This window comes from Peromyscus eremicus, chromosome 4 (genome assembly GCF_949786415.1).
Source record: "Peromyscus eremicus chromosome 4, PerEre_H2_v1, whole genome shotgun sequence".
In the NCBI taxonomy this organism is placed as follows: Eukaryota; Metazoa; Chordata; class Mammalia; order Rodentia; family Cricetidae; genus Peromyscus; species Peromyscus eremicus.
In genome coordinates, this window is record NC_081419.1 from 16,256,837 (window position 1) to 16,281,429 (window position 24,593).

Sequence of the window (24,593 nt, forward strand, 5' to 3'; positions counted from 1 at the left end):
TAAAAGGGAAAACTCTGTGTGAGGATGAAGTATTTAATTTTAATTGGGCATGTTAATTAGTTGAGCCAAAGGGGGCTTTTGATAGCTGGACTAAAATATTTTGATATCTGTACCTTGGTAATCAGCCTCAGGAGGAGGAAGTGGCCAAATAAGGGAACAGACCTTGGGGGCTAGCTACAGGAATGTAATCTAATGGTTTTTTATCAAAGCAGAATGGAGAGAAGGGCAAGGTCTGCTAGTGATGTTTTTTTGTGGCGCTCTTGCCCCAAGGAAATGTCATAACACATGACAGAATCCACTACCAGAGTTTTATCAAGACAAAGAGAAAGGGATAGAGGTGATCGGGCCTGTGGAAGGACACGTGCAAAAGAGGGTAGGGGAACATGGGACCCGCCTTATAAAGGCCAGGACACACCTGCGCACACAGGCCCACGTGGCTGTTCCACTCATGCGCATAGATCACGTGGTCCGCGCAACTACTGACCATGTAACTATGGGGCATGGGTCGTGCAGGACTTATGCCCCGGAAATGACTAGGCAGAGATGACTAAGTGTCCTGCCGGTTGTGCACAACCATGGGGTGTGGTTGGAATTTCTATCAGCTAGAGCCATGCTTGCCATGCTCAGGCTGGCTAGAATCCCTTCATTCCCACCTTTTTTTTTTTTTTTTTTTTTTTTCGAGACAGTGTTTCTCTATGTCATTTTGGTGCTTGTCCTAGATCTCATTCTGTAGACCTCGAACTCACAGAGATCCCCCTGCCTCTGCCTCCTGAGTGCTGGGATTAAAGGCATGTGCCACCACTGCCGGGCTTATTCCCACCTATCTGTTTTATTATTGGGTTGCTGGGTGTTGGGTAAGTGGGCATCATTCTTTCTACCCACTTTCTGCTGATATTTGCGCATTGTCGTTAGGGGACCCAAGGAAGCTAAGTTGTTGGTCAAGGGCAGGAAGAGCAGGCTGTGTAAGTCAATGTCCAGGTTATGTGGGACCATCTGAGGCTAGGGAAGTGTAGTCTGTGAGGCTACATCAGGATGTAGATTTTAAGGAAACATCTGTAGCTGGCATTGGAGTTGCTAGAGTGGTCTGTAGTTGATTCGAAGTCTGTTGGTACAGAGAAACTAGGAACAGAGGTAAGGTTAAGGAATTTAGAAAAAAGTTATCTTGGATATACATTTGAAACTTTTAGGTTCATGGGCCTTGTAGTGTGATGAGGAGTGCCAAGACTAGATAAATGGGGAGAGATTCCATCCTTAGAAATAGACAATAGGCAGGAAAACATCCTGTTGGTTGACAAGAGTACTTGTCTGGTGCCTGTCTAAAAATTCTTGAGAGCAGCCAGGAGAATCTAGATTGGCCGTATAAAGTTAATTGGGGAGCAATGTTATCTCAAAGTGGGGTCTGGTTGTGTTGGGGAGCATATACTTTGAGAAGCTTTTGTTGCATCAGAATAGTCTATCTTGGGGTGTTTAGGTAGGTTCTGAAATTGAAATGTTTTAGGAACATAGATGATTTTGGGGGGGCTTTGACAAATGGTGAGAGGGATGGTCTGTGACAGGGTTTTGGGGTTGGTGTGGAAAGGTTGAGAGAACTTGGCTTTGGTTCCTAAAGGGGGACTTGGATTGTCAAGGGACAAGCAGTTAGTGAGAGTGGGGCTGGGGTATCTGCAGGAGAGGGACTGTGACTGATGGAGGGCATTGAAGAGAGGTACAAAGAAAGCAGTGGGAGGCACTGAAGGAGGGGTTAGTGAAGTTGAGGAGAGAGTTTGTTGGTGACCTTGACCTAAGTGAGGGTTTGGACAAGAGAGAGAGAAAGAGAGAGAGAGAGAGAGAGAGAGAGAGAGAGAGAGAGAGAGAGAGAGAGAGAGAGAGAGAAGATGGCTGGGGTTTAGTTATGTCTTGTAATTGTGAGTGTAGGATTTATTTAGAGTGTTTGATGTCTGAGGATGTCTGTATAGTTGATGAATTTAGGGGAGTCAGTGAGCATTGGATGTTTGGCAATTATTTGGGCAGATGAAAAGTAGAAATGTGAAAAGAGATAAGATTTGTGGGGAATGGGTGAACTTGAGAGAACAGGCACCATTAGTGAAAATAAATACACAAAGTGGGAGGTGGGGGGTGTTAAGAGGGTATCTGGTGTTGAAGGAGACTTAGGTATGTTATCTGGTTATGTAGTAGGGTGGTCTGGAGGAAAGCGGAATGAGTCATAAAAGTGTGACGAGTCGTAAAAGTGGGGTGAAAGGGCAGCTTGTCAGGCTGTCATGTCAGCACAATTATAGTCTTTACTAGAAATAGAGGAGTCAGTCTGATGTGGCCATCTGACAGGAGGGAGCTGCCGTCATATAAAAAGTGTGGAAAGAAGTAGCTAGAGGACCCTCTTGTGTATGAGAGGGATGGGGTAGGAGGTCTCATGGGAAGGGAGAGAAGACATTGGTTCCTTTGGGTTGTTGGTTGTTATGGAGCTTGGAGAGGCTGAGCTGGGGCCACTTGTGCATAGACTCCTCCCCACCAGGTCAGGTTTGACTGGGCCTTTCAGAGTGGGCAGGGCCAACAAGGGAGTGAGTGTGGCTGGGCTGAAGAGGGGCAGGAGAAGGAGGGGAGCCCTTGGAGCTTTACCAGAGCTCAGGTGGGCTGAAAGGAAGGGGGAGGCTTTGTCAGCTATGGGCAGCGGAGACTGTAACAGTGGCCACCATAGCTCGTGCCTGAGGTGTGTGGACTGTGGCATCCGTGCCCATGCTGTAACTGAAGGCTCAGGTGGGCTCCACAGCAGCATGGGCTGTATGGCAGGGGGGCATGGCTGGCTGCATGGGCAGTGCAGCAGCCGGTGGGCACAGAGTGCCTGGCAGTCAGTGTTCCTGCAGTGTGGAGGGATAAATAAGACATGACATGGAGTAAAGGCTTACAAAAGGGTTTGGAAAATTTCAGAGAGTCTACAAGGTGCACAGAGGGCTCATAGCAGACAGAAGGGAAAGCAGAGACACCTTCAGGTCCAGAGTTATTGTTGGATGCTAAAGAGTACCACTAATAATGAGGGTTTTTTTTTTTGTGTGTGTGGAGAAAGAATTTCCATTTTCAGCGAAGGCCAGTGAGCCAAAATCAAGAGATAGAGTGTCCTCATGTCTCTCAAAAGGTGAAGAACAGAGATCGCTGGTAGGGTGAGTGTAAGTATTACAGCTCTGAGGGGAAAGGTATCTTGACAGCTGAGAGCCAAATAATACCACAAAGTCACACTGCACAACAAACCTCACATAAGAAATTTACTGGTATGGAAATGCCCAGGCGGGTGCTGCCTCTGCTTGGGCAAGAAGGAACAGAGTGCTGAGCAAAGGACAGGGTTTATATAGCGTTCTTGGAGGGTAGAGCTTTTAAAGGTGGAGATTTCCAGGGTGGGGATTGGTGGGATTTCAAGTCCAGAGCTTGGGCTTTTTACTCTGTAAGGTGGGGGCTGGGTCTGGCTGTTAGGGCAGTTAAAGTGTTTTCTGGGCGGAACTTGACTGTTGGAGGTCCACAGGGGAGGGGCCTGGCCACTCTTGTCCCTTGAGGGGTTTACACAGGGGGTCATCACCCAGACTCTGTCTCCAAGAGAGTGACCTCAATGTGTCTGAGCAACAATCTTGGCCCTATCTACAGGGTTATCAGAGGGGGAAAGGCTCTAGATTTTGGCAGTGAAACCACCAAAAGTGAAGGAAAGTGTGCCAACCACACCAAACTGAACAGAATGTGCTTTTGGGAAGTGTGGGAATGTAAGGAGTTTAGGGGGAAACTCACCAACTAGACACTGTTGGATGGAGAAGGCCGGGGGCTGAAGGTCTGAATGTGCAGGAACTTGGCTAAGAGGGGCAGAATTCCTGTAGGCTGATACCCAAGTCACAGCATCATTTGAAGGGATCTGTATAGACTCAGAAGCCCCAAGGCCAAGTTCTCAGCACAAAGGAGATTTATTTGTATCAGAGTGACAGAGGGCAGGGAATAAGAGACAAAGACAGGAGACAGAAGGAAAGGGAGAAGGGGAAGGGAACAAGGAAGAGGGGGCAGGGGTATTTGTCCTGGGGGTGGGGAGGACTGCCTCTAGACAGAGAGGAGACACACATGACCCTAGGCAAATGGTGACTTATAAAGGTAAAAGGGGAAATCCCGTGTTAGGATGAGTTGTTTAAATTGGACATGCTAACTGTAGGGTGACAAAGGGCCAAGGAAAAACACCCTGACTTGACTCCAAGACCAGGGCTTGAAATCACAACAATCCTTGACCTCTCCACAGAGTCAGGCTGCAAAATCCCACCAGTCCCTGAGGTCCTTGAGCATGAAATGCCACCAATCTCCTAGTTTGCCCCAGAATCAGACTGCCAAAATCCACCATTCTCAATCCTCCCTGGAAAGCCCCATCTCCCAAGAAATCCTATATAAGGTCTGTACCCTGTTCAGTTTGCTGCTGTTTCTCATCTGAGGCAGCCACCCTATTGGATTCTTTCTTCCTGATAAATCCCTTGAGTGAGGTTTGTTGTGTGGTGTGACATTTTTGCTGGAGCCCAAGAGTAACAACTTTCACCAGAGCAGAGTGGAACCAAGCAGAACTGGAACACTTTCACTGGAGAAACTTCCCTAGCAGAGCAGATTTGTTGCCGGAACAGAGATGTAACACTTGCGTTGGGGAAACCTCTCCCTGGAGCAGGATGTAAGCTGCTAGCTTATGGTGACTTTGTGGTATTCCTTGCATCCTGACTGCCAGGATACCATTCCTTCTGTGCTGCAATACTTACACTAACTAGATGAGCCAAAGGGGGCTTTTGATTGTTGGATTTCAATACTTTGATAGCTGGACCTTGGTAGGTCAGCATCAGGAAGAGGAAGTAGCCAAATAAGGGAATAGACCTTGGTGGCTAGCTTTAGGAATGTAATGTAACAGTTTTTGTTTGTTTTTTTTTTTTTTTAAATCAAGACAGAGGGAATGGAGGAGAAGGGCAAGGCCTGCCAGAGCCCTGTTTGCCATGCTCAGGCTGGGTAGAGTTCCTTCATCCATAGTCTCACTGGCCTTGTTGGGGGACAGAGGTCATAGGTCTTGGACTATCACACAGGACAACATTGCCTCTTTAGCTGCTGCACAGGATAGCATATGCCTTCAGCTACCAGACTCAGCAGGTCTTAGAAATTTTCCTGTAGATGAGGACATAGGAACACTGACATATTTTGGTGAGGCAGAGTAGAGAAGTTGACCAGTATCCACAGTTTAGGCAGGGCCCTGGTGGTGGGCCAGGAACTGGGACATTTCTTTGCCTACAGGTTAGGGTAACCATAATACAGGTGGAGTTGTCTGTGCCCCACGCTTTGGCAATCCTGGAGTAGCCTCTAGGAGCTGGTGCTTCTGTCTATACTGAAAGCTTTTTTCATTAAATACTTTAAATGCCATATTCAGCAGACCTCTGAAGAGTTTGAGGACCATGTATAAGTATGCCCGATTTTAGACAAACTTTACTCATTTTTAGTTACTTGTTTTAGGCTTAACCTTGAAAATGTATACAGGAAGCTAAATCAAGCTTGGAAATGACTTACATTTGTACTTAGCATGACTGGGAACATAGTTCTGAGCATAAAAGAATTTGATCATTTATAAAGGATACTGAGCATTAACTTGCATGTCTTAGTTATCTTTAACAGTTTACAAGTTAGTGGCTTTTTTAAAGATTAAGATTTTACAGCTTTATCCCTGTAAGTTTGATTTTAATATGCCTGTAAGACCCTATAGTCTCAACTTACACCCATAACCTCATAGGGTGACTCCCTTTTTTGTTTCCAGGAATAAGTCATCTATCATTCTATGCTGAATGGGTGGTGCTGGATAGATGATGGATCCTCTTAGGGCAAAGCATAGGATGAAATAAAAAAACCTGATTTATATAATATGGAGTAACTCAGAGCAGGACACACCTGATTCCAACAACCACAGTGCTAGTGTTGATTCAGTCTTTGGATTGGGAGAGAGTTAGTTGCTCTTTTTTTTTTTTTTTTTTTTTTTGCTATGGAAAGACAGGTTTGGAGAGACACCATGGGAAGGGTGAATGGAGTTGGGGTAATTTAACTGCAACCCCTGCTTCTGTTATTGGGAATGCTTTCCTGGGATGTTCTCTGTCCTTTCTTTATCCCCCTACCACTGTCCTTCTATTGTTACCTTTTCCTTCCCAACAAATGTTAATAGTTATTATATGGTAAAACACACAGTGTATACAATTTGGTGACTTTGACCCCTGTGACAGTCTCTAGTCAAGATAAGGAGCAGGCCAGTTCCAAGTTCCTTCTGCCCTTGGGCTGCATTGTTGTCCTCAGGTCAGAGACTCATCATTTCACTTGTTCTGGAACACTCAGAAGACCTGGAACTCTTCAGTGGGTGTCCATACCCTTGAGGCCCCAGTTTAGGATCTGGTCCACGCCTGGACCTGAGATAGATGTCTTGAAGATTAAAATGTTCAGGTTTTTTGAGGAACTTGGCAAATTAGTACCTGTTCTTAGGCTACCTACATTATTAAGTCTCTATTCATCTACCCAGTGAAATTTGTTGAACATTAGTAGGTATCATCAAGCTAGGTACCAGAAAGTTTGCCTGTCACAGTGAGCAGGATTAAGAGGTAGGCTTGGAGATATGAATCTCCATTTAAGTAAGTGAGAGGCCTGGTGTGTGCAAATCTGGGAACCAGTGTGTCATGAGAAGAGCTAGTGTAGGGGAGGCCCAGCCCCAGAAGCTGGTGCAGAGTGCTGGGAGGTATAAAGGGCTCCCACCAAACAATATAAGCCTGGAGATTAGACACAGTGGTGGCTGGTGAGCTTCCTGTGCATGGCTGCTGTGTGGAACTGCTTCTTAGAAAGTGCTGGCTCCTGGAGAACTGATCAACCAGGAGTTCTGGCAAGTGCCTGCATGCTGTGTCTTCCTCTGTGCCATGGGTCTCCCCAGTGCTTGACAAGATGGTTTATTGAACATCTTGGCAGTGATCATGCCCTGAGGTGACTTGCTTGTCCAGAGCCTGGCTAAATGTGCTTACCATCTCTTCATTCCATGTAGAAAAAGTGATCCATGCTTGGTGCTACCTAAACAAAACAACACAATAGCACAGCCCTGGATGAGTCTACAACTCACAGTAACCCAGCTGTTCCTGTGGTTTTGGTTTGTGCATCCCTAAGAGCAAGCATTGCTGAGCAGCATGTGTTTCTTTGGTAAAATGCCTGATAATATTTTTTTTTCCTTTTAAAGAAGTTAAGGTATTACTGTTGGTATGTTTTTAGTTTTGACAGTTCTACACACACACACACACACACACACACACACACACACACACACACACAGAGAGAGAGAGAGAGAGAGAGAGAGAGAGAGAGAGAGAGAGAGAGAGAGAGAGAGAGACAGTTTGAGACAGGGCCTCTCTGTGTAGTCCTAGCTTTTCTGGGGCTTGCTAAGTAGACCAGGCTGACCCTTAACTCTTAGAGATCTACAGGCTTCTAACTCCTGAATTTTGGAATTAACGGCCTGGACTACCATGCTCAGCTCTTCATATATTCTAAATACACATAAGGTGTGCATGAAAGCAGATATATTACTTAGGTATCCTTCCTGTCCACCTACAGTGTATCCTGTTCCTGGAGTCTGAACATTCCAAGTCCTTATTGATTGCAATTATTTTCCCCCTTTCTGATGATGCGTCTGGGGTCACAGGGGCATCTTGGCTTCAGTCAGTGTTAAAGAGGTGCAGACTCATGTTTTCTTCTGAGTATTTTCTATTTGTGTTGATGTTGTTCTTCCATTTTGGTTTTAGACATTAGTCAGTATCCTATCAGCTAAAGTTTTCCTGATTTTATTAGTTTTTTCCAAGAATTAAGCTTTGGTGTTTTTTTAATTTTATCTTTGTTTCTTTCTGGTTTGCTGAGTTCTGCTCTAATCTTTACTGGCTGCTTCCTTCCACTTATTGCAGGGTGTCCACCATAGAAGACTGCTCGGAAATGGGTTTAAGCCAATGGAAGTTCTTTATTAGCCAGCAGGCAACTACTCTGGGTGTCTGAGATTCTAGTATAGTACCAATCCTATGCCAGGCTGAGCTTTTAGGCACAAAAACCATGTTCTGGACTGACATCCTTCAGTGAACAAGAACAATTAGGTCGTAGTGGAACTACAGAAGTCAAAGTGAAAGGCTTGTACATTTAGAGACTTTCCCAGAACTACGGACTTTGATGGATTAGGTCTTTGTTTTGGGTTTGGCAGATGGTGTTGTGTATATGCTGAGTTTTATGACTTGAATGGTTCTTCCATCATGGAGTCAGTTGTGCTAAGGTCTGGGAACCTGTTACACTACTCATTTGGGACTTAATTTTCTTCTGTTTCTGTTTGTAGTGGCATCAGACTGGAGCTTATATGTTCTTTGGAGACTTTTTTGTCTTCTTGATCCTAAGTCTTTGTCCCTCTTAGACTGTTAACTGGGCTCTAGCCATCCACATCCATTTTTCTTTTGTCTGCATCCATTTTCACTTTCTTTGTTAATTTCACCATAAATATTTACCTGTGGTCTCAGTGTCATGAATGTTTATATATATATATTGCACTGTGTTATTACTGCTTTTCAAATCTACTTCTTTTAAGTTCAATAGAACAAATTAGGAGAAACATAGCCCTTGAGTCTTAACCTGTGAACCCACTCTTTGCTTCCTTGGGTTTCTTCTCTTCGGGTCCTGACTGTTCCTTCCCCTCTCTGTGGTGTGGCCTCAGTTTCCCCTGATTTTTTGTACTTCTGTATTCCTGTCTCATCTCTTTACATGTTCTAGGCTCAGCAAGGTTGAGTCAGCTGAACAAGGTTTCAGGAACCAAAGGCAGTGTCTAAATTGGTTTTGTTACTAAAATATGTTTAAGAATACATTAAATATCAAAATAAAAGCACTGTTTTCAGTACCATCTGAAAACATGAAGTACTTAGCTACAGATTTATCCAATTTGCACTAAAGCCCATACAGTTAAATATTGCTTACAGAAATGAAGACATAGATAGCAATGAATGGATGGGAAGACTAGCTGCTAAGCTGTCCTCTGCCTAAGCTGGTGGTTGAAGTGTACATAATGCCAAGTAAAACTCCAGAAGAATTTTTATAGAAATCAACAAACTGATTAAAAAATTTCAATGGAAATCTGGGCTTGGGGATTTAGCTCAGAGGTAGAGTGCTTGCCTAGCAAGCGTAAGGCCCTGGGTTCAGTCCTCAGCTCCCCCCCCCCCAAAAAAAAAAGAAAAAATTTCAATGGAAATCGAAAGGTCACAGAATAGCTAGAACAGTTTCAAAAAATAAAAACACAGCTTGAGGACTTGCCCTCTCAAGGTGTGTTACACAGCACAGTTGTCAGTGTAGGTGGGAGTTAGGGTAGACCCACAGCTGCATGACTGGATGTAGAGTCCAGAAGTGGATTCACATGTGTAACTATGTGTGTCTGTGTTTTTAAAAACTATTTAATTTTTATTATTTGAAAATACCTGAATATGCATGGGTCTGTGCACAGGTTCCTGGGGAGGCCAGTGGGATAAGCGGGTCCTCTCAGAGCTAGAATTATAGGAGGTTGTGAGCTGCCCAGTGTGGGTGTTGGAAATTGAACTCTGTTCCTCTGAAGGGCTGAGCCATCTCTCCACCTTGATTAAAAATATTTTTTCCTTTTTTTAGATTTACTTTTTATTATTTAAGAATTTCATACATGCATAGATATGTTTTGATCAAATCTACCCTATATTCTTTCCCCTCTATCTCCTCCAGTATTCCTCCCCACACATTTTCCTCACAACTTCTTGTGATTTTTTTTTTTAACCCGCTGATTGCACTTAATGCCACCTGCATGTGCTTGGGTGTAGGGTCATCTACTGGAGCATGAGGAGCTTCTCAGAGGCTGCATTCCTGAAGACAATGGACTCTTCCCTCCCCAGCAGCTGAGAGTTACCAATAGCTCCTTAGATAGAAGTGGGACCTCATGAGCCGCCACCATCCAGGCTGGGACTTTGAGCCAGTGTTTTTAAACACACACACACACACACACACACACACACACACACACACACACACACCCAGGAGTGTGAGTACAGAGGCCAGAAGAAGGCACCAGGCAGGCATTCTCCTTTATCACTCTTTACCTGTTCCCTTGAGGTAAGGTCTCTCTCTGAAGCTGAGGCTCAGTTTCCTCAGTCAGGCTGGAAGTCAGCAAGCCTCTTTGATCCACCACCACCACCACCACCACCACCACCACCACCACCACCACCGCCACCGCCACCATGACACTCACTCAAGAGTCCTGGTTATAGACTTTCATTCCTGGAATGCCTGTTGTGTTACATGGATACTGGGATCCCAACTCAGGTCCTTGTGATTGTGTAGCAAGTGTGTTTAATTCCTGAGCAATCTTTCCAGCTCCCACCAGGTAATTTCTGATGAATGCTAGAATGATGTGACAGGAAGATATATTTTCTTAAATGGCTGAAACTATTGGGGCATTTAAAAAAAAGCAATAAAAAATAAAATCCACTCATGACCCTGTGGTGACTCTTGACAGCATCGAGTTATATAAACAGCCAGGCTGAGGGCACATGTGTCTCCTGACTCCTACGTAGATGAGGAGGGGAATGTGGGGGCATACACAGCAAGGGGGGTTCCTTGTTCAAACATTATCAAATAATATCTAAAATGGAAATATTTTATTAGATATGAATTATACTTCAGAATAAGATTTTTAGGGTTGTTGGTGGCACATGCCCTTAATCCCAGCACTCAGGAGGCAGAGGCAGGTAGATCTCTAAGTTCGAGGCCAGCCTGGTCTATAGAGCAATTCCAGGACAGCCAAGGCTACACAGAGAAACACTGTCTCAAGAAAACCAAGAAATAAAAACTAAGATAAACACATACAATTAACTAAATAAATAAAATAAACAGAGTACCACATCAAGTGGTTCAGAGGGGAGAGTAAAGGACTGGGACAGGGAGAGGTAAGCCTTTTTAGATATAAACCTTTAGGAACACAGCGTGTGAGTGTGGGTGTGCATGTGAGGTCAGAGGACAACCGTGGGTGTCAGTCCTTGCCTTTCACCTTGTTGAGACAGGGTCTCTCTGTTGTTCCTCCCTGTGTGCAGGCTAGCTGGTCCGTGACTCTCCAGGGACCCCCATCTTCCCCTCCCATCTCCTCACAGGAGTGCTGGGATTTCACATGTCTGGATTTACATAGGCTCTGGGATCTGAACTGAGGTCCTCATGCTTGTGTGGCTGTGACAAAAGCTTTACCCACTGAGCTCTTTCTCCAGAGCCCACATACGAGTCTGTTTAGATATGTGTCTTTAGGACTATTTGAATTTGATTGTGAGAATATATAACTTCTAGAGACATGAAAATCACCTGAGGCATTAGGGGCATAGTCCAGTGGTGGAGCACTTACCTAACACTCATCAGCCCTGGGTTTCAACCCCAGCATGAGAAAATGTCACTAGAACAGACCAATTGCTGTCCCTGTGGGTGTGAGCATACAGGGGCCAGAGGGGAGCAGTGACCCTGAAGTATTCATTTTGGTTCATTTCAGTTTACCACAGGAAGGGGTGCTCAGTGGTATGAGGACATGGGGACCCAAGGGACCTTGAGTTCCCAAGGGAGCAGCTGGAGTCCTGAGCAGGAAGTGAACAACCTTCTTTACCCTCTGAGTGCTCAGTGGGGCTGCAGGTCCAGCTGGGATTGGGGCTGAGATAGGGCACAGTGGTGGCTGCAGTGCTCAGGATGACCTCTGAGTCTCAGGAGAGGCCTGGAGGGGAGTCAGGTCTGGGAATGGGATGAGTATCTGGATTCTGTGTTGCTGTTTTTCAGGAAGACCAAAATGCTACTCACTTCACCTCGGAATCCTTCCCCTCACAGTGGTTGCCTTGGTCTTCTTTGGGTAAGAATCCAGGGAGGAACAGCTCATGAGACTGTGAGCATCCCCACTACCACGGCAGTGACGAGGGTGCTCTTGGCCACTCACACAGTGGCATGTCCAGCTTTTGCTTGTCTTATAGGGCAGGCTCGGTTGCAGGACAGATGTCCCCTCTGATTCCACAAATGGGGCTGGGCGCCCAGTCATTTGGCCCTAGCTGTGAGGGTGGACCTGGAGAAGGAGAGGAAGGCAGGCCTGGAGGATGGACTGCAGTCCTCTCTAGATGCAGACGGTTTGTGAACACCCACAGAGTAAAGACACTGCCATGTCTACTGGGGCTTCTGCAGACACAGCCAGGCGGTAGTCCCTGATGCTGTCTTGGGGCTGTCTGCAACTGCTTCAGGTGTCCAGATGCAGGCCTTGTCCCCAGGGCCCTTCTTGCCACCTCTTCTTCCAGCAGGGTGAGCTTGCTTAGTCCTGTCACCTGGCCCTGCATCCCCACTGGGAACGTCTGTGCTCACTGGGTACAGTGGTGCATTTTGGAGGGAGGGACAGCCAGCCAGTCTCAGGTCTGTGTACATCCTTTCCACAGCTATGGGTTCCTGAGCCACAGAAGCCAGATATTGGGAGACCCAGGACCTGTGACAAGGTGAGTGGATTTGTGTGTGTGTGTGTGTGTGTGTGTGTGTGTGTGTGTGTGTGCGTGTGTGTGTGTGTGTGTGTGATGTTTGTATGTGTGTGTGTGTGTGTGTGTGTGTGTGTGTGTGTGTGTGTGTGATATTTGTGTATGTCATGTTTGTGTGTCAAATGTGTGTGTGTCAAATATGTGTATGTCTGTGCATGGGGGATGAGTTGCTGGCTGGATGAACATTCTGTTTCATGATACCTTGTGGCCTCTGCCTGTACCTCTACATGGATGGGTCTAGTCCTACCCTAGGCTACACAGAGCAATCTCAGCTGCCGCCTGTTGTCTCTAAAGGGTGTGTGTGTGTTCCGGGAACACTGTTGTCTTCTCTGGCTTCAGCCTCATCCTCCCTTCTGTACCTGCCTGGGTAGCCCCAAGAACAGTTTCTCTTCCCCACCCACCTCCCCAGCAGCCTGCTGAGTGCAAGGTTTTTTGTCTTCTACCTGGAGATCAAGTTGGAGGTCCCTCCTTACCCACAGTCCCAGATCCTGTCAGTCTGCCTTTTGGGAAGGCATCTCTTGGCTCTGCTCTGCTTTCCTGGACCTGCTATGGCCTTGCATCAGCCACATGCCTGTTCATCTGTCTCAGCCCTATTTCCTTACAGTAGCTAATGATCCTTCAGCACAGAAGGTAGGAAGCTTTCTGAAATCAGATCCTGCCTGCTGACCCTCCCCAGCAGCCTGCTCCTCTGCATTCCTGCACAGCCATGCATGCCCTTGAGTGGGGCTGGCCTTGATCTTTGTCTATGCTGTGCTTCCCACTAGACTACACTGCCCCCACCTGCTCTTTGTTCCCACCAGTTCCCTCTTGTGTCAGTTTTCCACTGCTGCAGAGCACTCTGTCCCCCCCCACCCCCATTGTGTTGGGAGGAGTCACACCTTTGATGACTCTCTCCAGAGCTTCCTGAGGTTGCTGTGCAGAGCTCGGTGGGTCTCCCTTGAGGTCTCTCACATTTCTGGTGGTTGAGGGTGGCCCTCAGCTGAAGTGCCCATCCCTGGGGCCTCCCTGTGTAGACTGAGCTTCCCCTACGCCTGGATGGAAGGTTCTAGACCAGTGACCATATTGCACGTCCCTGCTGCCTCAGTTTATCTCTTCAAGGACAGGAACAGGCTCCACTTCTTGATGGGAGGGGCTGGGAATCTTCTGTGTTCTGGAACTCCTTTTCTGCTCAGGCTCCGCTAGGCAGTGGCTGGTCAGTGTGGGGCAGTGAACCTTGACCACAGTGTTTGACTTTTGAATCTGTGGTATGGCAATGCTTGATTTCATGTTGTTGGCATAGTGCATGGGGTGATCACAATGGTGCTGTTCTTTAACTGTAACAGACCTTACTGTATGCTCAGGCACCACTCCCCTTCCTCCAGGCTCTGTGTTCCTGACCCCTAAACCCCCCTGGTATCCCTGGTATAAACCTGTCTCCTGTGTTTCCTTCTACAGCGTGACTGTCGGAGAGCTGGGTGACCTGGAAGTTGTAGCCCTGTCAAGGTATCCTGTCCTCACACGGGGTCTACAGATCTGGGTTGAAAGGGTGTGGATGGAGGGCTGTGTGTGTGTGTGTGTGTGTGTGTGTAAGTATGGGCAGCTGGGAAGTCCGCTCCTGCACCTGGAGTGGAAAACATAGCCCTACACTTTGTGTTGACTAACTACATATCATTTGGTTTTTAAAGAGTCAGCCTGGCTCATCTGGTACAGAGCTGAGTTTGCAGCTGTGCTCCCCATTTCCATGGCAACATTCAAAACACATGAGTTTACCATCCTCACCATTTCAACAGCTCAGTGCAGTAGGTACATTCATGCCGTGGTGCAGCTATCACTACCACCACCCATCTCCAGAACAGTCCATCTTGTAAACTGAGTCCATCAGACATCAACCCCCCATTGCCCAGCTGTATTGCAGGTCCTGGCCCCCATCTTGCCTGCTCTATGTTGTTCTTCTGAGTGTGGCCACTCTGCAGTAGTGCCTCCCAGGGATGGGGTCCTGTACGGTTTCTTTTATGTTGGCTGGCCAGACTCACTTATCAAGGTGATGAGGTGTCTTCAAGCCTCATTCCTGTGTAGAAATTTCCTGTGCTTTTTTTTAAAATGCTCATTCACTGCCTTTAAAAAAATATTTATTTTGTTTTATGTGTATGAGTGTTTTGCCTGCATGTATGTCTGTACACCATATTTGTGCCTGTGCCTAGAGAGTCCAGAAAAGGCCCTCAGGTCCCCGGAACTGGAGTCACAGACAGTTGTGGGTCTCCATGTGGGTGCTGGGAATGGAATCCTGTTGTTCTGCAAGAGTAGCCAGTGCTCTTACCACTGAGCGTCTCTCCAGCCCTGCTCTCTGCTCCACAGGCCATCCTAGAACGCAGCTTACTAGCAGAAGTGGCTCTTGTCCCTTGGGGCCTGACCTTTTGAGGGAACTCCACACTGATGTTGGGACAGAGAGCCAGGAGTCTGTGTGCCACCAGTCAAGAGAGGACCAAGGCAGGCTGCAGGCCCAGGTCGGATGGTCGGCATCTACCAGGGACAGACATGTTCATTCTCATCCGGCTTGTGAATTAAAGTAGTCCTTAGATCTCCCAGCCCTAAGTAAGGGGAGGGGTGTCATGATTTCCTCTCCCTACCTTATGTCAAGTGAGACTGTGATCTTCCTGCTTCGGCCCATCCTCTGCTCCCAGGGTCATGGACGTACACAGTGGCTTGGTTGCCACTGCTCATGCAGGTCTGTTTGCCTGGTGCACAGCTGCCAGTGACATGCATTCCAGGGACCTTCCTGTCACCTTGAGTTCTGGTGTTGTCTTTTTGCAGGATGGCCTATGCCCAGCCAAAGGTGCTAACACCCAGGTGAGTAGATTTAGTCAGTGCATGGGAAGTGCTGTAAAGGTACTAAAGGAGGATTTGCTTGTAGTGGGGATAGATCAGCAGCACACCTGAGGCCTGGGCCAGTCTCCAGCACTGGAAAAATCAAAACCCAGAAAAAACCAAAGACCTGATTGTGGTTCTCATTGCCCTCAGTTCACAACCCTGTCAGAGCCCAAGGGTTGTCTGACTCAGGTCTGGAGCCTGGAGCATCTCCTGTCTGTCATTTCCCATCTGGGGTCTGCCCCTTGTTTCCTGTCTCTGTCATCAGTTTGCAGAGATGTGGTGGCTGCAGTGGCTGTAAACTCAGTTGTTTCTAATGCTTGGTGGAGTGGGGTGGGGGTAGTCAGTGAGAGCTGCTGCTGATTGGCCAGGCCCCACTGGGGAGGGTGGGCAGCCCTGGGGCAGCTGAGGGTGTGGAATCTGAGAAGAGTTCCTGCAGGCATGTTTGGTCACATGTGGACTGTGGCTTTGTCCCCATGTAGTAGGAAAGATGTTCTTGTCCTGACTCCTTGGCTGGCTCCCATCATCTGGGAGGGGACCTTCAACATCGACATTCTGAATGAACAGTTCAGGCTTCAGAACACCACAGTTGGACTGACCGTGTTTGCCATCAAAAAGTAAGCAGTGGGTGCTGGAGCGATGGCTAGTGGGTAAAGCACTTGCTTCATAGGACCTGAGTTTGATTCTTAACACCCATGTAAAGGCTGTGCATGGTGGCATGCCCCTGTCATCCCAGCACTGTGGGTGGAGGGGAGAGACAAGTGGATCAGGCAGCTTTCTGGACAGCATAGCCAAACAGTGAGCTTCAGAGTCAGAGAGGGGATCCTGTCCAAAGACCAAATAGGAATGATAGAAGAAGACAACTGAAGTCTACTTCTGGCCTCCACACAGGCACACAGACAAGTAAACATGGATATGTCAATAGGCATGTGCACACATGCACATATGTCTTGTATGATATAAAGGACCAGCCCTAATAATATACTTCTCAGGGACTCAGAAGGGAAACTATGAATAGTGAGAACTATTTTCGGGAAATGAATCTAAGTACACCAAGCTCTTTGTCCGTCTGCTTTATTCCTCTGGGATAAAATCTTATCTACACTGTAAGGATTCTGTCCTTAATGACATCACCAGCCTGGGACGGCATCCCAGCCTAAAAAGCAGGAGGGCCCTCTGTGCATTCCCTCTTTCTTTCTGCTCTCTCTCCTTCTGTCTGTCTTCTCTCTCTTTCCCTCCTCTCTCTCTCTTTGTCCCTTTCTCCCTCTCCCCCCCCCCTCTCTCTCCCTCTCTCTCCCAATAAAGCTCTAGAAAGGTAACCATGGCTCGTGACTCTCCTCCAGCACTCTCCTCCATGGGCATGGCCACCGCAGGCAGCAGCCAGCTATGAGCGCCGTGGTGTAACCAACATACACAGCTACAGTTCTGTACTCAAACCTAGTTCCTTTCTGTTTAATTCTCTCTATATTTATCTGCTGTCCCCTCTAAGTTCTATCTTAATTCTCTCATTTTAGTTCTGCCCCATGTAGGTTCTCATCCATCTAGTTCTTTCCCATCTTAGCTCCTCTCCCATCTCCTTCTTTCTCATCTTGTTCTTCCCCATCTGGTGCTTCCTCATCTTCCATCTTGTTCCTCTAGTACTCTCTTTTAGCCCTTCAATTTAGTTCTTCCCATCTAGTCCGTTCCTTTCCAGTTCTTACCCATCTAGTTCTGCCGTTCCCTTTTTTTCCTCTCTCTCTCCTCCTCTTCATCTCCTTATTCTCTCAATTCTCTCTAAGTCTCTCAGGAATCCGGTTATAAATCCAAGCAGTAGCAATCCTCTCACAGAGCTAGGTCACCAGGCTTGAATTCTTATGGGGTCATAAAGACAGGTAAGAATTTTCCTCAGGCAGTGACCACCAGGCTTTCTTTTACAGCCCAAAAGGGGAGTGGTAAAGGAGAAGGTCAACAGAGAGCTAATGATCGGTTAGTATATCAAGAAGGGAATTTATGTGCTCAATCTACATTCCTAGAAGTGTTTAGGTAAGAAATTAGGAGTCTGTTAGTAAGGCTGTAAGGAAGGAGGGTCTCACTCTAAACTGCACAAGAAATAAATCTATCCTCCTGACCTAGGAGACAGGTGTTGTTTCATTTGGCCTTCGATGCTTGACAGGCATTTTAGATAAATACACTGTTAGGAGTTCTAGGAAGAATGCATAGCATTACAAGGAAATCACTGTAGGAACCAGCTAATATACATACAAAAGCTAAAGTATCACCAAGACTTCTTAAGCCATGGTCTGACTTTGGAGAAGTCCTTGACTTTTCCAAGTCGTAGCTTTTGTGATAGCAGCTGAATTCCATTTGAATACCATTTCCTGCGGCTTGCAGCACATGTGCACACATACAATGGTCAAGCTGGAGGCCAGGCACAACCGCTCCATGCTTGTATCTAGGATGCAGCAGGGGTGGGGTTGGTTCACTTTGCTGCCTTCCCAACATCTGCTGGGCTCACAGGTGAATGAAACTAGCTCTGCCACCTGCCAGAGCCCCAGACAAGCTGCCCTTCCCTCTGTGCTCCTAGCCATGTGCCATTGGCATCCCTCAGCACACACACACTTCAGGTGTGTATACTCATCCCCAGGGCTGCTGGTAAGGGTCAGAATGCCAGCAGAGCTGTGGCCACTGATGTGTGTACCAGGCTTTCTCTTTTGGACTACCAACTGTTATGCCCAGATCGTGGGGACCCCCAAAAGACCACCACAGAGACCAAATCCCGCATGTAAAAGTGAAGAGTCTTTATTTCAAGCTCCAGAGCTTGGTCCCTCTGTCTGTCCGACACAGAGAGCAGAGAGCCCTGAGCTCAGGTGGGGCAGAGTTTTTAATCATAGGAGAAGTTGGGGTGAGGAGATTTCCAGGGTCCAGGACCCTGATTGGCTGATAATTGTTTGGGGTATCTATAAAACAAAAAACAGGTGTGTGCTAGACTCAAGGACATCTGGTCACCTTATCTAATGGTTGGAATGTTTGGGATGTCAAGTACTTCCTCACTCCTGGGTAGATCCCTGGGTGGTATCAGCTTAAGGCTTTTCCTGGATCTGGGGGTTGCCTGCCAGTAAGCCTGTCATAGAATCTGTGTCTAGGCCCCTAAGCCTGTCATGGCTGCTGTGTGGTCATGCTGTTTTGGGTCCCCTTCACACCAACCAGCTCTCAAATCATGACACAGAGACTTATTATTAGTTTTGAATAATGCTCAATCTTAGCTTACCTCTTATTTTAATCTGTTTGTCTTTATCTACATTTTTGCCTTGGAGCATTTTGAACCTTTCTTTCTGTATATCTTACTGTCCTGTTGCCTGGCTTCTGGCCCTGGGCATGTCTCTTTTTCTCCCTAGTTCTCTCCTCTTCCTTCTCTTGTTCTCTCTGCCCACCAGCCCCACTTATCCTTCTTCTGCCTAGCTATTGGCTACTCAGCTTTTTATTAGACCAATCTGTGCCTTAGGCAGGCAAGGTAACACATGTAACAAATCTTACATAATTAAACAAAGGCATCATAAACAAATGTAACAGATATTTGCATAGTTAAAGTGATATTCCACAACAGATGTGTCTTGAGATGGAGGACAAGGTGGACAGCAAGGGTTGGGTCAAACCTTTAACCTCAGCCCTGAGGCAGGGAGTAGCAGACCCATGAGTAGCCTTGAGACTCTGGGTCAGGCTGACTTTAGGCCACAGACCAGAAACTTTCCCTGTGAAAGCCTGTGGGGAACAGGGAAGCATTACAGTGTGGAAGGCTGTGGGGGGGGGGATGAGAGATTTGTGCTGCCTGCATATGAGAAGTGGGGGGGCTTTATCCTTCCCTGCAGTACTGGGTGCAGAGCCAAGGATAGCTCTGAGGCCTTTGTACCAATCAGAATTGAAAGAGGTTTGGGTCTCAGCTGGAGGAGCTTAGGCACCTTGAGAATGCCTGCAGCTCCTGTGGACAAAGGACCTCACAGTAACAAGACACAAACACTACCTTGTCTGGGTGCTGCTGGGTACATGAGCAAGAGCCCTGCCAGGAGTGGGTAGGTGCTCTATCTGTGGGAAGAAGGCCTCTGAGGGAACTAGGTGAGAGCCCCATGAAAAAACAGCCTGTTTATGACCTTGAAGTAGGGAGGCTTGACACATGTGCCATGTGATGGGGATCTCTGTTCCCATGGTGGGGGCACATAGTGGTCATGAATGGAGGAGCAGCCCTGAAGTAGGTGAAAACTTCTTGGGCTTTGAGATGACATAGAAGCTGGGGTAGAAGCTGTGGTGGTTTGAAAGAAAATGGCCCCTAAAGTGAGTGGCACTATTAGCAGGTGTGGCTTTGTTGGAGGAAGTGTGTCACTGTGGTGGTAGGCTTTGAGATCTCCTATGCTTGGGATACCACCAAGTGGCTCAGTTGACTTTCTGTTACCTGAAAGATGTAGGACTCTTGGTTCCAGCACCAAGTCTGCCTGCCATGCTCCCCACCATGATGATAATGGACTGAACCTCTGAAACTGTAAGCTGCCACCTCAATTAAACATTTTCCTTTATGAGTTGCTATGGTCATGGTGTCTCTTCACAGCAATAAAAACCATAACTAAGACAAAAGTTGGTGGGAAGGACTCGGGTATTGTTTTGATAGGCCTGACCATGTTTCAGCTTGGAGTAATATGGACTTTGGGAGTTTGGGTTAGGAAAGCAGTGGAATGCTTTAAGTGCTGCTTAATGAGCCATACTATTAGCAGCATGGAAGACCGTGGTGCTGAATGTGATTTGATGAACTGTGGGGATCAAGATGTTTCAGAGGAGACGAATGTTAGTATGTGGCCTAGAGGCTGTTTTGTGATATTTTAGTGAAGCAGCTGCCTTTTGCCCTTATCCAAAGAGTCTGCCTGAGGCTAAAGTGAAGAATTTTGGATTAATTCCATTGGCAGAGGAAATCTCATAACAGCTTAGTATAGACTCTATTGTATTGTTGTTGGTGTTAACTGTAATGAAGATATATAATGAAAAGGAGCAAGCTGAGAAAGTAAAAGTACAAAATGTACAATTTGAGGAGAAAAGGAGCACCAGGAAGTGGAATGGAGCTAAGCTTCTTGTTCAAGGAGATAAACAGATTAAGAAATGGAGAAAAGGGAGTGGTGACCTCAGGACAAGATCCCACTCAGCTAAGTTTCCAACTTGAGGAAAGAAACTAAAGAAAAGCTTAGAGCCAGGTGTGGTGGTGCATGCCCTTAATCTCAGCACTGGGGAGGCAGAGGCTGGCAGATCTCTGAGTTTGAGGCCAGCCTGGTCTAGAGATCTAGTTTCAGGACGGCCAAGTTTAGGCAGTAAAGGACAGAAAGCTGGTGAAGTTGTAGTTGAATGAGGGGACCATGTTCCAGCCCCAGTAATCAGCAGAACTTGGCAGCTTTGGCCATGTGATTCTGGCTTTAGAGCTAAGGATAGAAGAAACAGATTATGGAATTTGCCTCTGCACCTAAAGAAAGCTGCTGAGGCCAGGCATGTGCCAAGGGTGTCCCTGAATGGAGGCCTAGTAGGGACGCCATTTCATGAAGCTGTGAAGTTGAAGCCTGGATTGTCTTGGAGAACACAAGATGTTCGAGATGCCAGAGTAGTAGGATACCTGCTGAGAAGAGCTGCTAAAACAGAGTAGAACCAGTCCAGAAGAAAGAAGTTGAACAAAGCTGAACTGAATCGGAGATCTGAAGAGCATTTTGACATCAGACATGGAGCTATAGAGTTTAGAGTTTGCCTAGCTGCTTTTCAGTCTTGCTTTGGTCTGGTATTTCCTTACTAGTCTCTCTTCTCTATGGTTTGGAATGGTAATATATAAACTGTGCCATTATATGTTAGAAGTATGTGATCTGTTTTTTTTTTTTTTAAATTTTGATTTTATAGGAGATGACAGTTAAGAGACTGTTATGAATCTCAGAAGAGACTTTGGACTTTGAAACAAATTTGAGACTGTGATAGACTATGGAGATTTTTGAAGTTGGACTGAATACATTTTTGCATTATAATGTGGCTACAAGCCTTTTGGGATGAGGAAGTGGAATGTGGTGGTTTGAAAAAAAAAATAACCCCTAAAGTGAGTGGCACTATTAGCGGGTATGGCTAGTGGATATGGTCTTGTTGGAAGAAGTGTGTCACTGTGGGGCAGGCTTTGAAGCGTCCTACGTCCAGAATACCTCTCAGTGTCTCAGTTGACTCCCTGTTGTAGGACTCTCAGCTCCAGCACCAAGTCTGCCTGCCATGCTCCCCACCATGATGATAATGGACTGAACCTCTGAAACTGTAAGCTGCCACCTCAGTTAAACATTTTTCCTTATAAGAGTTGCCATGGTCATGGTGTCTCTTCACAACAATGAAAACTCTAAGATAGAAGCTTTTTGCCCCTGGACCAGAGGGTTTGGCTTAGGCTTGGCTTTCTTTCTAGGGTTCTTGTCTCCCCTTCCCTGCCTACTCTGTGAGACTGATTCTTGCTCTGGTGGAGTACATGGGGGAAGACTCTTAGAGACATGATTGAGTTACTGAGTGGTTGTCCACAGCACCTTCAAGCTTCTGAGGAGGAAAGTCTGAGATATAGAGACCCCTTCCCTTCCTGAGACAAGGCCCTGGAGAGTGCCACAAAGGAGAGGTGCAGGTACCAGGCCCTTACAGATCCATCCAGTTCCACCAGGGTTTAGAAAGTGGGGCCCTGTGAGCACAGGCTCTGCTCAGGACAATTCAAGGGTGTGAGGTGTGGAATGTCTTAGAATGGGGCTGACATTATTGGGGGGGGGGGCGACAGACACACGGAGAGTTGGCCTGCTTAGGGGACTGCCAAGACAAGAGATACCTGCAGGGCATCTGGAGTTATCCCTGCTGCCTGGCTGAAACCTTCCAGACCTCTACCTCAGCGTTCCTTGCTAAGATGTGGTGCTGATGTTGTGCCCTTCTGCAGCAAAGGAGGGTGAGGTGAGGTCCAGCCTGCAGACTGGTTAGGACAGCTGTACAGTGGGGATGCTGCCGCTTCAAGCCTCCAGGTAGCCATGGATTCTGCAGCCTGGACCTCTGCCCTGGCAAGTCTTGACCTAGCTGCACTAAGGCTCTCCATACCCCTTTGTCCTCCCTCACAGGTATGTGGTGTTCCTGAAGCTGTTCCTGGAGACAGCAGAGCAGCACTTCATGGTGGGACACAAGGTCACCTACTATGTCTTCACTGACTGTCCAGCTGACGTGCCGCAGGTGCCCCTGGGTGCAGGACGGAAGCTGGTGGTGCTAACTGTGCGCAACTACACCCGCTGGCAGGATGTGTCCATGCACAGGATGGAGATGATCAGCCACTTCTCAGAGGAGCGCTTTCTGCATGAGGTGGATTACCTGGTGTGTGCAGATGTAGACATGAAGTTCAGTGACCACGTGGGTGTGGAGATTCTCTCAGCACTCTTTGGTACCCTGCATCCTGGGTTCTACAGTAGCAGCAGCCGAGAGGCCTTTACCTATGAGCGCCGGCCACAGTCCCAGGCCTACATCCCCCGGGATGAGGGTGACTTTTACTATGCAGGGGGCTTCTTTGGGGGCTCAGTGTTGGAGGTGCACCATCTCACCAAGGCCTGTCATGAGGCTATGGTGCAGGACAAGGCCAATGGCATTGAGGCTGTGTGGCATGATGAGAGCCATCTGAACAAGTACCTGCTATACCACAAGCCTACAAAGGTGTTGTCCCCAGAGTACGTGTGGGACCAGAAGCTGCTGGGCTGGCCCTCCATCATGAAGAAGCTGAGATATGTGGCTGTGCCCAAGAACCATCAGGCAATCAGGAACCGATAGCTGAATTCCTACTGGGGAGGCCAGACCTATATCCAGGGACACATCATTTCCGAAGTGTCACCCTCTCCCCCACTCAGAGTCCAGCACCCAGTATCACTTGCCTCACCACACACTGGGCCCTTGGAGTGACAGCTGCCTTCAGCTCCCACTGTGTCCCTAATCTCCTATTCAGGGAAATGGTAGCCAGAGCCTTCAGAATATGGGAGAAACTCTGTCATGCAATTACCTGAAGGCCTGAGCATCCTCACACAGGCATGTGCCTTCCTCTGTTGGTAGGCTTGAAAAATGGCCAGTGCCCTTAGGAATAGGCAGAGGGCAGGGAGAGTCACAGCCTGCAGGCCTCAGAGGTGCTTAGCTCCTGTTCAGCCCAGCTGGCAGATCAGCACACTGTGACCATCACCTCTGCTCATTTTTGGTTCATTTGGGAATAACTAGTTATCCATTCTGGGAATAAATGTATTTCTAGATGATATAGGAGGTTTTTCATTTTCCTTTCCTCTTTTGAGGTACTTAGGATTGAACCCAGGGCCTCATGGGTGCTAGTCAGACATGCTGCCACTGAAGTCCGGGCTTTCTCCTAGAGACACATGACTGAATTTGCTGAGTGTTAGGTCCACTACATTGTCTTTATACTCTGGTTTCCATTTGAAATTTCCAATATAAAGTGGTTGTTTGGCAGGTCACTCAATTTCTGCTTTAACACCTGCAGAAATTGAGTCTAATTATATTATCTCTTCGGACATGACAGAGTTAAGGATCCAGGTAATTTTTGTCACGTGTGGTGCTGCAGGCTTATAATCTCAGCATTTGGAAGCTGGAAACAGGAGGACCAGAAGTTCCAGGCAAACCTGAGGTACATGGGACCTTGTCACATAAAAGCATTTGTCCAGGTGCATTCTGGAGGCAGAGGCAGGCAGATCTCTGTGAGTTCGAGGCCAGCCTGGTCTACAGAACAAGATCCAGGACAGGTACCAAAAACTACACAGAGAAACCCTGTCATGAAAAACTCCTGCAAGTTGTCCTCTGCTCCTCCCACCCCTATCCCCCCACAGACGGAGAGAGAAAAAATGATCTGGGTTACACAGGTGAACTAGAAGAACAGACTGAACCACCAAGGGCTGACATGTAAATGCCATCTTCTGAATAAAGAATCTCCCTACAGTCCTTCATTCATCTGACTCCAGCCTCGTACACCCATGTCAAAGAACCGATAATCATGAATCATGGCAATAGGCATGGGAAGTTATTCTGAGGAGCTTACGCTTTTTTAAATCCCATTTTAGCAATATAAAGTGGATACTACTTTCATGCCCGTTTTACTGCTAATGAGTCACAGCCAGGAGCAGAACCACACCACCCCAGCCC

At 47.2% G+C, this 24,593-nt stretch overlaps 1 protein-coding gene across 1 annotated transcript; it reads left to right on the forward strand.

Annotated features, from left to right (window-relative positions):
* Window positions 1–3,492: 3,492 nt before the first annotated feature.
* LOC131909080 (histo-blood group ABO system transferase 1-like) lies at window positions 3,493–24,389 on the forward strand. Its single transcript, XM_059260364.1, is given in 6 exon segments — window positions 3,493–3,687; window positions 11,849–11,914; window positions 12,483–12,553; window positions 15,344–15,401; window positions 15,902–16,036; window positions 22,535–24,389. Coding segments are annotated over 6 exon segments (1,119 nt in total). The 5' UTR covers window positions 3,493–3,592; the 3' UTR covers window positions 23,229–24,389.
* The last annotated feature ends 204 nt before the right edge of the window (window positions 24,390–24,593 follow it).